The 13,381-nt window shown below is 46.0% G+C and overlaps 2 protein-coding genes across 2 annotated transcripts; one reads left to right on the top strand and one right to left on the bottom strand.

Annotated features, from left to right (window-relative positions):
• Positions 1–355: 355 nt before the first annotated feature.
• LOC122393645 lies at positions 356–1,880 on the bottom strand. Its single transcript, XM_043389863.1, has 2 exons — positions 1,507–1,880; positions 356–865 (listed from the first exon to the last, which is right to left on the bottom strand). The coding sequence occupies exons 1-2, from the start codon at positions 1,661–1,663 to the stop codon at positions 534–536; spliced, it is 489 nt and encodes a 162-aa protein (XP_043245798.1). The 5' UTR covers positions 1,664–1,880; the 3' UTR covers positions 356–533.
• A 9,564-nt stretch (positions 1,881–11,444) lies between these two features.
• LOC122393646 lies at positions 11,445–13,068 on the top strand. The gene is made up of 3 exons (XM_043389864.1): positions 11,445–11,628; positions 11,920–11,996; positions 12,536–13,068. The coding sequence occupies exons 1-3, from the start codon at positions 11,480–11,482 to the stop codon at positions 12,715–12,717; spliced, it is 408 nt and encodes a 135-aa protein (XP_043245799.1). The 5' UTR covers positions 11,445–11,479; the 3' UTR covers positions 12,718–13,068.
• The last annotated feature ends 313 nt before the right edge of the window (positions 13,069–13,381 follow it).

The raw sequence follows: 13,381 nt of genomic DNA, 5'->3' as shown, positions 1-13,381 counted from the left end.
CAACCACGATACGCTTGTGTGTATAAGAAAAACGTACTGTATTGATTGGAAAGACAACTGCCTCTGCATTCATTTCAAAATCACAGCTTCCTAGTTGCCAAGAGACATTCAATTTGTACTATCCATATTAAACATACGTCACGCACACGCCTCTATAACAAATGCCATATCACATGTTGAGATCCAGGCTGTAAAAAACACATGACACACGAGAAGCGCCTCTGGCTCTTCTACGATGACCGTTCCCTCTTACGAAGGAGTCGCAAAACAACCGGTGCCCCTTCAAATGGCGTGGTTTTTCCCACCTTTGCTACACAACGAAAGTTGAGCGTGTGGCTCCTACGAGTTCCCCTCCCTGACCTCAAGAAAGCCCGACAACGTAGCCCAGGGGCTGCCACAGGATGTCAACAGGCCCGCCCATGCCGCTTGTGACCCCTTTCCCTGTGGGGCGGGCCATCACGTCCGTCTCCATCATCTCCGTCCATCACTCCGTCTCCACTCCGCCCCTGGGCTTACCTCACTGCGCGGGCACACTATGCTGTCAGCACCGACAGATTTTTCAGCGCGTCCGCCGTCGCTGTTGACTCTGCCGGCAGCCCCATGATGTCGTGGACGATGAACCACATCGTGGAGCGCGATGCACGGGAGCGGGACACTTTCTGGTTGAAGACGTAGTGGGCGACCCCGAAGAGAAGGAGTGCCTCTTCAAGGCACTGGGCGCTGGCCACCACTGTTCCTTCGACCACGATGTCGAAACTCGTCTCCCGCTCGTGTATCAGGGGACGTGTCATCGTCGCCGCTGGCGCTTCCATGACGACCGTTCCCTCCTCACCCAGAAGGCCCAGCAGTACCAGCGCCGCGTCCTCTGTGGATCAGGCAAGGAGGACGACGGACATATCACTTACTCATTTGAGGATATTTTTTATTCACACTGACGGGTCCAGGGATGCAGCTGGAAGCTACACCGTGTCGATATTTTGCGAAGTTACGTGCAACAGTATGCGCACCGTAATCGATCCAAAATGCGGCGATGCCATTTTTTCTAACTAAAAAGTCACTTTTACGAACTCATTCTGGACGCCCTATATAGCACAGTAAAAAAAAAAACGGAATACACAGTCGGAATCCTAAGCAGTTTCTAGTAGACGAAACATGTACTTTAAATGCAAAAAATACTTGCTTTAAAATATTACGTTTTTTTCCCACAATTTGTTGACTTGTCCTCGCCACAAAATTGTATGCCAGAACAAACTAAGCGATCCACACGTCCAACACGAGTGGATTGTTGTGGTCCCTTACTGGACTGGACGAGTGGACTCGTAACTTCATGTGGCAAGTGAAGTGGTTTAACATGCTGGCCTTTCGTGACCTGACCGCAACTAAGCGAATATTTGAAATTGAACTGAGCACATAGCACCAATAATTATTAAAGACCAATATCATCAGCATAATATTGCAAGCGCATTTCCCCACAAAATGCATTTTAAGTCGCAAGTGCATTCTCACCTCGACTGCGCGACGTCTTCTCCACTACCTTGTCCAAAACAGCACCCAGGGCGGCGTCGTACTCTTGCTGGACAGGCTTACCAGCGATAAGTTCCATCTCTTTCCAGAGCTGCGGACAGAAACGGAATGGGATGTTTGTATATAGGTAACATACCATCGTTGACTAGATTATGTGTGTAGTGTATTGGGGTTTTAGGTCGCCGTAACTTCTTAGCCCGCAAGGGAAAACGAGCCAGTTTTCACACGCAACCTTAGAAGAACACTACATATGAAAAATCAAGGGCCTAAGTCAATCCAAGCATTTCATCGTCATATGAGTTCCTGCTAAGGATGGTACTCACCCTCAATAAGGCTCAATTTCAGCCTAAAAATGGCACCACTCGCAACCACACAGCACCCAACACCGCTCTTCACTGATCACCGGAAATGGCGGAGAAAAATGGCGGACCTTTGGCGCGTTCCTGATGCTTCCAACGAAAAATCATTGAGGAATAATATGGTTCTACTCGGGTGATATCAAGAGTATTTTGAAAGAATCAGGCAAAGGAAGCATAACAGAAGAATATGAAAGCATCTCAAGGGAATATGAGCCTCCCTGTGATTCCGGCAAGATACCCTCTGGGCAATGAAAGGGTATATTGCAAGAAAAGATAGAGAATCATAAAGGCATAACTATCAGCGACTGGGGTATCAACAGCATCTTATACGCACGGAATCATGCAGAATCATTTGGGGTATCAATGGCATAATATGGTTCTCACAGGGTGATATCAAGAGCTTATTAAGAGAATCAATAATTCATGGAGGACGAGGGAATATCATGGGAATATGAAGCCAATTGCGATTCCATGAATATACCCCATAGGTATAATGAAGAGATCAAAAGGGAATAATTGGGGTATAGACTTCAATGATCAGGGCATCAGGAGATTCATTTTGGTTTTCAGTGTGAATGTAAAATGGCCAAATAAGAAAAACCTGAAAAAGCATCAAAACACACTTCGCGGCCACAGCATGCGTGAATCACATAAGATGATTGTGAAACGGCGTCGGAATATTTGAAACAGTTAACGTCTGCTTGCATTTTGTCATTGCAGATGGTTCGACAGACTTCTTGGAGGATTTGGAGGATCTAACCGACGTCAGGGCATCGCAGGCCTTCTTGCTGGAATTGGTGAGTACTGTTGTTTTTACCAATAATATCACGCAATAAGTTAATCATATCAAAATTAGAAATTCACCATGGTACTCTCCAATTTCTCCGAAAGCCTCTCCATAGTCTCCGTTTTCTAGGTAGAACCTCCTAGTTCATGCATTGCAAAATATTTCCTTTCATCACCAGCTACACCAGAGTAAAATGCCCCTGTTTCCCGTTTCCACAGGTCCGATCGGCGCGGTCGTCGGCGTCGTGGTTGCCGTTGTTGTTGTCGTCGCCGTCGCCGCGGCCGCCATTCAGCTCAGCCAGTCCGGCAGAGGTCTGGACAATGACGAGTGGGAGGTGGACCACTCGGTCTGGATGAACCAGCTCCAGAGGGACTTTGAGGACTCGTGGTCCACACAGTAAAATTGTGTTTTAAAGTGATGATAGGCCAGCCTCAAATGAAAGAACCGATATAAATGGTGCTTCAATAGTCATCATGTCAAAATGATGCGAATGCTTCTTTTGATTCAACGTTCTTTCCACATGCTCAATTATTAGTTACATTATACTGGCAACGTGTTCTCATTGTTAATTATGTTGTTGGTGTTGTTATGAACTTGTTGTCGCGAGGCTGTATTCGTGATATGAAAGACAATCGAGTTACAACTTGGTTGTCACGGATAACAGTTTGCGAAGGACTTTTCGGTTAGTCCTGAATAGTCAAATGTCGCATGCCATTCATCCACTGTAAAATATTCGTGAAGTGATTAACGGCTGCGATTCATGAATCAATAAAGTCATGACATTGTGTTGTAGAGTGTATTTTGTTAGAGAGAGACAGAGAGAGAGAGAGAGAGAGAAAGAGAGAGAGGGAGAGAGAGAGAGAGAGAGAGAGAGAGAGAGAGAGAGAGAGAGAGAGCGAGAGAGAGACACGGCTTATTATCGCTCAAGCATTCGGCAGAGCATCGTTCTGCCACAATCCCGTGGCACAACGTTAGAATCTTGGTGAGTAAAAACATTCACACATGTTCACAGCCCAGGTCACATCCCACGACCAATACGCAGAGACGGCCTCTCACAAGGTCAAACATGGGGCTCTCACTGCTCACACAAAACGTTGGTAAGACAGCTCAGACCTCACTGACTCCGGTAGGCAGCGAATTGCACAGGTCCGACGCTCTAACGCGAAACGACGCCTCCCGGCCTCTGTCCTCTCCTCGGCCTGGGAAGAGGTCGTCCAGTGTCGCGTATTTCTCTGGCGAGTTTCACAGCATCGGGTAGACGAGTTGACCAGTGGGTCTGGTTCACCCCGCCGCAGCACCCTGTGCATCAGTTCAAGCGTCTGAGTCGGTGCCATCTGCCGAGGCGTCATCCAACGCAACTGCTCGCGGAGCCGGGAAACATATTGAATTTACGACGGCCAAAAATCCCCCACAGTGCGAAATTGAGAATTTTTGTTATCCTGCCAAAGTTTTGTTGTGAAACATTTCCGTAAGCAGTAAGTCCATAGCAAATCCGCGTGAGTACAAGTGTCGACAGTCAACACTCGCACAAAACGGCTGCGTTTCCCATTTCCAGCAGTTTCAGCAGCATCAGCCTACTAGGCGCCAATGGTATGAGTGTCGAACTGTAGCTTTATTTGTGTTATATGTGAGTCGGACTGTAGACTGTAGCTGTGGTGCTGTAGCTTTATTGGCTCCCGCGTTATAAGCCGATTTGTCAAAAATTGTTAACATAGGCAAAATTCGACCTTTGATGACGACTGATGAACTGACCTTTGACCTGACCTAAAAAATGACTGAGGTTTTTTCTTCATTATATTTGACGATCTTTCGAATGCTGCTTACTGCATACCGATTGAGGTGGTCCTGGAGTCGAGAAAACGCTACCCCTCCCTCCCCCGCATGACACAAGAAACTCAGATTGCTAACACGGCGCGAGTTAACCGGCGCCATGCTGGTGGCATGTGTTTGTCGTGTCGTGCTAAGGGGGGGGGGCCTTTTTAAACCCCCGTCTAACTCGGCTCCTGGGCCACGAAGTGACACGCAGTAAGCGGTAATCGAAAGAGCGTCAAAAATAATGACAGAACCACATCAGTCATATTTAGGTCAGGTCAAAGGTCAGGTCATTAGAGGTCATCGAATGTCAAATTTAATCCATTTCAACAATTTTGGAAACTGCCAACGGTTTATTCAGGAACCAATAGAGCTACAGCGCCGTGGAAAAGCGCATTCGATAGCCCTTTTACTGACCTTTCGGAGCATTGCTCTCAGATTTGACCTCAGGTCGACGGTTGAGCCTCCAGAGGGAAAAATCCAACAATGGCCGTTTTCAAGAAAAATGTTTTTTGGTAATCACTTTTGACTTAAGAGAGCCACAACATTACCTTTGACAGCATCAAATTCCTCTCGTCGAGACACGTCGAATAAACTATTCTTTGATCTTGAAAAGTCATTTTTTTAACTTTGATCTCAAGTCAAGGTCATAACCTGACCGGAAAGGCTCATGTTGCATATAAGTTTATTCGAATCGTCGAGCTGAACACATCTGACGTGTTTTCACCACTCTAGCACGTCTTTAGCGTTAAGGTTGCTAAGTGAGTCCGGGCTAAGCTATTACGTTCGGTGTTTTGGCATTGGATGGCCTCGACCCCTGACCCCTTCCTGGGCTCTTCTGAAAGACGCCCTAGAAAGAACAGAGGGAGACAAAAAAAAAAGAAAAAAGAATCGCTGCGCGCACTCCGTCGCTCGGCGTCCTAACGGAAAAGGCCGCTTGGGCAGCGTTGCCGCGAGTCCAACATAAGTCGTATGTCGGACTTACTTACGTGCAGTTGTGGTAGCCGTTGTGGTTCCAGTGCCTGCGCCCACGCTGTAAGTTGCTAAAATACATTCATGGTAGAAATCAACGCTGTTACAATATATCGCCCACGTTCTAAATTCCATATATCTGGGCCTGTCGTGTGTGCGCGACGTCTGGTGGCACTATGCGACCCGTAGTTCTCCCCGGCGCACCTAGGTGGCACTACCTGTCCCGTGATGAGGCACGACCTGGCGCTGGCGGAGGTGGGAGGTGACTAGGGATGGCGCAACATCCCGCTAATATAATTTGCACGGTTCCATCGTGAAATGACCATTACCGTTAAGGTTGCTAAGTGAGTCCGGGCTAAGCTATTACGTTCGGTGTTTTGGCATTGGCTGGCCTCGACCCCTGACCCCTTCCTGGGCACGTCTTTGTCAAAAGTTATAGCCAAAAAACTGCTGGTGACCGTTCACGACCTGGGATGACCTCAGGGGCACAGAGAGGGCTCACAGATGCATGATTTGTCCGATCCAGTGTGTTATGTTCACCTATGAATCGATGTTTGGGAGGGTTTTGAACGACATTGGTGAAAAAGAGGCGCATTTCAATTTTCTCCCTTTGACTTATAATGGAGAGGTCCTAAAATTGACCTGACTTTAGGTCACATAGATAAAAAAATCCGAGATAAGCATTTTATCTATACTGTTATTCTTATCAATCGCTGAAAGTCTCAAAGTGATCGTTCTGTCGATGTAGCTATAGCGAGCCTTTTACCTTTTTTCTGAGATTAGGTCACGACGTGACTCTGATGACCTTACCTTGAACGAAATGGGTCTGAAATTTTCACATGCGTGGAAAAGATGTATAAACAGGTGTACCAAAAACGGCAGCGCCACCGTTTTTTATAGATATCCGCGAAAACCCTGAGGGGGCGTAAAAACGCCTTCCAGCACGACGTGGGTTCACTTAACCCGCGAGTTGCTGGGGGGGGCGTTAAACGCCCCCACTTTTTTCGCCGGGCCATAGCATAAACACGGCGCGCCGCAGGCGCGCCAAATTTTGGGTACCTGTAGGGAATTGATTGAAGTTTATTGTGACAAAGTTTCCAAAAAATCGGTCGGAAAATTTTTGAGATATCGAGGTTTTAGTGACGTCATGATTTCTGAGTTTTCGACCAAAAACGGCATATGTTCAAAAAATCATATAAAATCACAGAATAGACATACAGACATGCCGTAAACGCCATTAGACTGCCAATACCATGAACAATCAAATGGCTATCTTCGATTATTGATTATCGTTCCGCATTTTCCAAAATCTTGAACTGAATCTTGGCAATTTCTCGTGACTGCTTCACGACCATGATGCATGCATTTCTTAAATTGAACTTTTTGAGCCAAACACGTACACATATGATAAAATGAATGTCACCATCGTGTTCTACGCCCCAAATTACCCATAAAAGATGTGTCACAGGCTGCGAATATCAGTTTTGATTTTCGGGGATATTTGCCTACCCGGTTGACCTGACCTTGACCCTGACCTATGCTTGACTGACCCCTACATGGAGCTGACACTCTTGTAGGCCTTATATGATGGATTGTGGTCCGTTTTGACAGAGTTTATGACGAGAGGCGCCCATTGCGAAGTCCTGAAGTCCATGCTACTGAAAGCCCGATTTCAGGTGTTTGACCTGACCTTGACCTGACCTGTGACCTCAAAATTCAACTTTAAAGTACTCATCTGAAGCGTCTCGTCACGTTCTTTCGTTTGCCGCCTCGTGCGTTTCGCTGCGCCTATTGGTTCTCGAGTTATCGGCTGGGGGCATTTAACGCCCCCCCCCCCCCAGCAAACGGTGGGTGGCGAGATACCCCAGCAACTGCCGGGTTAACCTCCGCTACGTTGGAGGGCCCCCTTTTGGTTTTTCCTGAATAGCAGGAAAACGGCGGCGCGCGGCGCCGCTAAATTTTTCAGTACCTTCCCGGGCATCAATTTGACACCTTCAAACAATCTTTCAAGTCATAGGTCACCTTAGATCAGGAGTTATTGAGGTATTACTGTATGCCTGGCCTATTCAAATACATTAGCCAGAGGGGTGTGGTAATAACTGGTGTAAGCAAATTGACCACGGTCAAAAATGCATTACCAGAATGCACTTAAGCCAGCATTTTGGGATGGCCTCGTTCCTAAGTCGGCTAAGAGCTTCGGTCCAGAAAATAAATTTATCGTTGGCATACAGTAAAATACATACCAAACTCGGCCGGTGATAAATTTTCAAGACCTCAGTCCTTACTGATTTTTGAACTCGGCCTTCGGCCTCGTTCAAAAATCCAGTAAGGACCTCGGTCTTGAAAATTTATTTACACCGGCCTCGTTCAGTATTATATAAAACTGAGGTCATGGTCGACCAAAAATGAGCAAAAAACATGACATTTTAAAACACTCACAAAATCCACAGTTAACAAGCAATTTCAAAGTTATTTAGGTGGTCGTGTCGTGAAAAGACGGCGCTACAAAAGTGCTATCTTGTATTGTCAAAATTTTAGGATTTTGATCCCAAAAATAAAAATTGATTCTTTTAGAAAACCTATCAAAAATCGAATTTCGAAAAACGGATTATATATGATAGTCCCAGCGCTCTTCCATCTACATAGGTACCAAATTTAAGATCGATACCTCCTTTTTGGCCAAGTTGTAGCGAAAAAAAAACTGTTCAAAATTGATCAGGTCAAATTTTTGAACTCGATTTTTAGCAATTCAAGACCACGTAGCGCAAACAAAGACCACCGTTAGACTCCCCGTGATGAGCTTTACCGAATCAATAGGTACCCATTTTATGCAAAAATATCAACTTTGAAATTTGACCTAATTTGACCTAACCTTGACCTGACGTTTATCAGAACATAACCTAAACTGGCCCCAAAGGCTGCCTGACCCACATAATCGCATTTGTCATGTAAAATGGACCATAAAACATGCATCAAATGCTATTTTCATAATGTGACCCTTAAAGACCTGACCTCTGTGACCTGACCTGGTATCAGTGACCTCAGATAGAGAAATTGTGTGTTTGGTGAACAATTCCCCATCGATGATTTTCAATGACATGCATTTCACTCTATTTTACAACACATTTCTTGAAATGCCTGTAAACGGTGAAAATTCGACATTTGACCAGGCCTGTGACGTCATCGGTTAGACCGAGGTCAATGAAATTTAGTCACAAGGCAGTTCCCCATTGGGGCTATCCAACACCGTTTGCTGCATGTCGCTATGTTGCGTGGTTCTCGAGATCTTAGGGGGGGGGGGCGCTGCTCAGCAGACCCCAACGGGGCCCGGTTAATTAACCCGCGCATGACTACAGTGCCGCCTCCCGTTTTTCGGCAATATCTTCCAAACCGTCTAACGTGTCGACACGAAACTTTCGGTACCTTCAGTAGCATCAATTTTACACTTTGACTTTAAATTTCAGCCTTTTAGCTTCCATAGGTCTGCTAAAAATGACGTCAGAGTGACGTCATGTTGGCTGATTTCAATGCAAAACACTAAAATGCGGCAATCGCTCTCAAGAGCTTCGTTTTTAGGCTAGATCTAATTTATTTGCATGAGTATACCTAGACTAAACATGGCTATCACACTGTTATCTCGGTTTTCGTAATTGTGATTTTTTTTGAAAATGTAGGTGCATTTACAATTACAGAAAAAAATGTTTATTTCATCAACAACTTTTTGACTTTTTGAAGAAAAAAAACGGGCTATATGTAACAGAACACCCATCGATGACCTACTCTAGAAAGTTTTAGCCAAATATCTTCAAAAATGGCCAAGTAATAGGTACGCATTAGAGTTAAGATTTCACAATTATAGATTTTTCAAATCCATTTTTCAGTACGTGTTTGACATCGTAGAGCAATATAAATAGAACCATCGTGTTCCTGATCTCATTCTGCATCTGATAGGCACCATTTTGTTGAAAAATTGCATTTTCAATATTTGACCTTTTTACCTGAAACCTCTTACCTGCCTCAGGTAAATTCAGCTGAAAACGACCTCAAGTGACAGAGGACATGTTGTTTTCGAAATCTATGAGTAAAATGGACCATAAAACATGCATCACGAGACCGATACATGATATAAAATTTCCGTGACCTAGGATGACCTGGCCTTGACCTGAAAAATTCGAATTTCAAGCTCGGTAACCTCAGGGTAAAGGCATATATCACGGAGAACGTAAACCAAAAATGAGCCTGATCGCCCGGACTTGTGAGCCGGCGGCCAGAGTCTAAATTGTGAACAAGACAAAATGCTGATAGTTTTAATTTGTCCTCATCGGTGACGTCATCAGTGACCTCGATGTCAATGAAATTAGGGGTTTTTCCACAGTTTATATAGGGCTATCAGACACCGTTTGAATTTTGACGATCGGCCTGTTAGTTTCGGAGATAGGAGGGGGAGGACCCTGTAGGCCCCCCATTCACTTGCGCTATGGAAAATACCCCAGTCATGGGCGGGTTAAACTAGCAAAAAAAAAAACGTCTACCATTCAATGCGCATTGACGTGCTGAATTTATTTATTTCTTTATTTTTGTCTCCATCTGTACCAGAAAAAAAAGAAATAATAAAAAATAATTGACGAATTTTAACAATGTTTAACATTTATGCTTTTAAAATCCCATAAATATTTGCCTAGAGGCACCAAATTTGCTCAAAGGCCAGATTTCCTACTGGCCCACCCCCTGAAGAATTGGCGGTTTTTAAAGCCATAGGACCCATACGCCAGGGGCGGAGGTCGTAGCCTTCCCTTCCCCCGACCGCTCACGTTATGAAAAGATACTGGTCTGGCGAGAGCTAATTTGCTATTGTGGATAAGAAAGCGATGGATGATTTTCAGAAAGATTAAGGTTTTCAATCACAAAATACTTTACAATTCAGCTAATTAATATCATTCCCGCCTCGTTGGCATTTTTTTCAAACAATAAACGTATCATATTTTATTAGCTAAAACTGATAGCACATCTTCTTTCGCATGGCACCGTGTCAATAGTGAACTCTGTATAACTAGGTACGATTCAATTACCGTGTGTAAGATTTGGTCGAACGACAGATTTTGTGAAAGCCGTGGGACGGACAGCGAGGGTATTTAACCGCTGCGCACACCCGTTTCACCATCCCATTCTGTTTCGGTGGTCCTGCCAGCGAGGTGAGGACTCAGGAGCCACGGGGCGGGCACTGGTGGCGCCGCAGTGCCGGCCGTCACTCGGACTCGGCTGGCTGGCTGGCCCTGACTGACCAGTGTCTCCTACAGCCGCTCCAGCGAGGAGCGCGGCTCACCAGTGGTGTGGTGGTGCAGATCCAGTGTGGTGTCAGTGGGCCCCGGAGAGAGTAGTGCTGTGATCGTTCCGTGTCATCCAGTGGCGATGGATGACATGGCTGTATCAATACTTGATTTCGAAGACTTCTATGCTGCTTTGCATGAAGCTCATCATAAGACATTCAGAATGGTGCTGCTGTTACCATCGTAGTGCGATGGCTGTTTCAATGTACAGTCAGTCTTAAAAGTAACGCGCAAAGTACCGGTGGATCCATCAAGCCTGACCGAGGAAGGGCTTGCTATAATTTGAAAGTCACCGAACCAATTGACCTGGGAAATGGACGAGGATGTCAATTGCTTCGGTGGCTCAAATTGAGCAGTCCTTCCACGGTCGGGCTTGATCGATCCCCCGCACTGTTGCGCGGTACTTTAAAAACTGACAGTACCGTTGACTGCAGAATGATGTTACACAATCAATAAGTTGCCTGGAGTGGTAGGCTGTGCCGCGTCACATGGGCCGAGTTCGCAGTTCAATGCTGTGACCCAATGCTCACCATCGACACGCTTAGTTGCGTGATAAACGGCACACCTTAGCGTTACAGGGAACAGATAGCTTCTCAGGAAAGGAATATAATTATATGTATATAGTCAACTGCACCTCCCCCAATCTGGTTGTCACCACATGTGGGCGTCATCGATTTGTTTGCGTTTCAGTTTTCACCATGAAGCTGTCCGTGTGTCTGCTGCTGGCCGTAGTGGCCGCCGTCTCTGCCGACGAGGGCTTCTACCAGCCACAGGCCGTGGCCCAGTCGGCCCCCGGTGGCTACAATAATTACTACGAGCAGCAGTATCAGCCTACAAGGCGTCAAGGGTATGTGTTAGCCCGCGACAGGGCTGGTGCTTGGACCGCAACACACGAAAATCGACGTCGTAAAATCGACGAGAAATCGAAGAAATGCGCGGTAATCGGTGTTCGAAAATGCGAAAGACATGTGCGGATAAGTTTGTCCTAGGGTGTATGTGAAAATTGGCCAGAAAGGAAAACCTGAAAAATATCAAACACACTTCCCGGCCACGGTATACGTGAATCACATCAGATGATAGTGAAACGATACCAGAAGATATAAAACAGTTAACGTCTGCTTACATTTTGTCATTGCAGATGGTTCGACAGACTTCTTGGAGGATTTGGAGGATCTAACCGACGTCAGGGCATCGCAGGCCTTCTTGCTGGAATTGGTAAGTGAGGTCTTTTTTCACTGATAATATCAGGCAATCGGTTAATTATATCAAAATTAGAAATTCACTGGTACTCTCCAATTTCTCCGAAAGCCTCTCCATAGTCTCCGTTTTCTAGGTAGAACCTCCTAGTTCATGCATTGCAAAATATTTCCTTTCATCACCAGCTATGCCGGTCCCGTAGCTCAGTTGGTAAGAGCGTTGGACTCCGCGTGGTGAGCGCACGCGTTCGTACGGGTTCGAAGCACGACGGGCGCTTGACATTTATGGATGGCTGCAGTTGGTGGCAGGCCGTAGCCAGGTGAAGTCAGTGAGGGGACCGGCCGTGCGCGGCTATGTGCGCACGTTAAACTTTGGACTCTAAATTCTACCATAGAACTGGAATTGCGCGATCGGAGGGTAGAGGGCAGGGTCACCGCAACATGCTTCGCTTAGCGGTGACTCTGTCCTTGTGAATCCTTCCCATCAAAAGATTCGGACTAAATCAATTTAAAAAAAGCTATACCAGAGTAAAATGCCCTTGTTTCCCGTTTCCACAGGTCCGATCGGCGCGGTCGTCGGCGTCGTCGTTGCCGTTGTTGTTGTCGTCGCCGTCGCCGCGGCCGTCACTCAGCTCAGCCAGTCCGGCAGAGGTCTGGACAATGACGAGTGGGAGGTGGACCACTCGGTCTGGATGAACCAGCTCCAGAGGGACTTTGAGGACTCGTGGTCCACACAGTAAAATTGTGTTTTTAAGTGATGATAGGCCAGCCTCAAATGCAAGAACCGATATAAACGGTGCTTCATAATCATCATGTCAAAATGATGCGAATGCTTTTTTTGATTACACATTCTTTCCACATGCTCAATTATTAGTTACATTATACTGGCAACGTGTTCTCATTGTTAAGTATGTTGTTGGTGTTGTTATGAGTTTCTTGTTGTCGCGAGGCTGTTTTCGTGATATGAAAGACAATCGAGTTACAACTTGGTTGTCACGGATAACAGTTTGCGAAGGACTTTTAGGTTAGTCCTGAATAGTCAAATGTCGCATGCCATTCATCCACTGTAAAATATTCGTGAAGTGGTTAACGGCTGCGATTCATGAATCAATAAAATCATGACATTGTGTTGTAGAGTGCATTTTGTTAGAGAGAGAGAGAGAGAGAGAGAGAGAGAGAGAGAGAGAGAGAGAGAGAGAGAGAGAGAGAGAGAGAGAGAGAGACAGAGAGAGAGAGAGAAAGAGAGAGAAAGAGAGAGAGAGAGGGGGAGAGAGGGGGGAGAGAGAGAGAGAGAGAGAGAGAGAGAGAGAGAGAGAGAGAGAGAGAGAGAGAGAGAGAGAGAGAGAGAGAGAGAGAGACAGCTTATTATCGCTCAAGCATTCGGCAGAGCATCGTTCTGCCACA

Source organism: Amphibalanus amphitrite, unplaced genomic scaffold (assembly GCF_019059575.1).
Source record: "Amphibalanus amphitrite isolate SeventyFive unplaced genomic scaffold, NRLGWU_Aamphi_draft 000546F_arrow, whole genome shotgun sequence".
In the NCBI taxonomy this organism is placed as follows: domain Eukaryota; kingdom Metazoa; phylum Arthropoda; class Thecostraca; order Balanomorpha; family Balanidae; genus Amphibalanus; species Amphibalanus amphitrite.
This window is presented reverse-complemented; position numbering and strand designations above follow the sequence as displayed.

What these genes read in the sequence shown, in the direction of transcription:
- LOC122393646 (XM_043389864.1), top strand. Translation starts at nt 11,480, where the DNA reads ATGAAGCTGTCCGTGTGTCTGCTGCTGGCCGTAGTGGCCGCCGTCTCT. An exon ending in CAGCCTACAAGGCGTCAAGG is followed by an intron (nt 11,629 to 11,919) that starts GTATGTGTTAGC and finishes TTGTCATTGCAG; the next exon opens with ATGGTTCGACAGACTTCTTG. An exon ending in AGGCCTTCTTGCTGGAATTG is followed by an intron (nt 11,997 to 12,535) that starts GTAAGTGAGGTC and finishes CCGTTTCCACAG; the next exon opens with GTCCGATCGGCGCGGTCGTC.
- LOC122393645 (XM_043389863.1), bottom strand. Translation starts at nt 1,663, where the DNA reads ATGGTATGTTACCTATATACAAACATCCCATTCCGTTTCTGTCCGCAG. An exon ending in GAAGACGTCGCGCAGTCGAG is followed by an intron (nt 866 to 1,506) that starts GTGAGAATGCAC and finishes CCTGATCCACAG; the next exon opens with AGGACGCGGCGCTGGTACTG.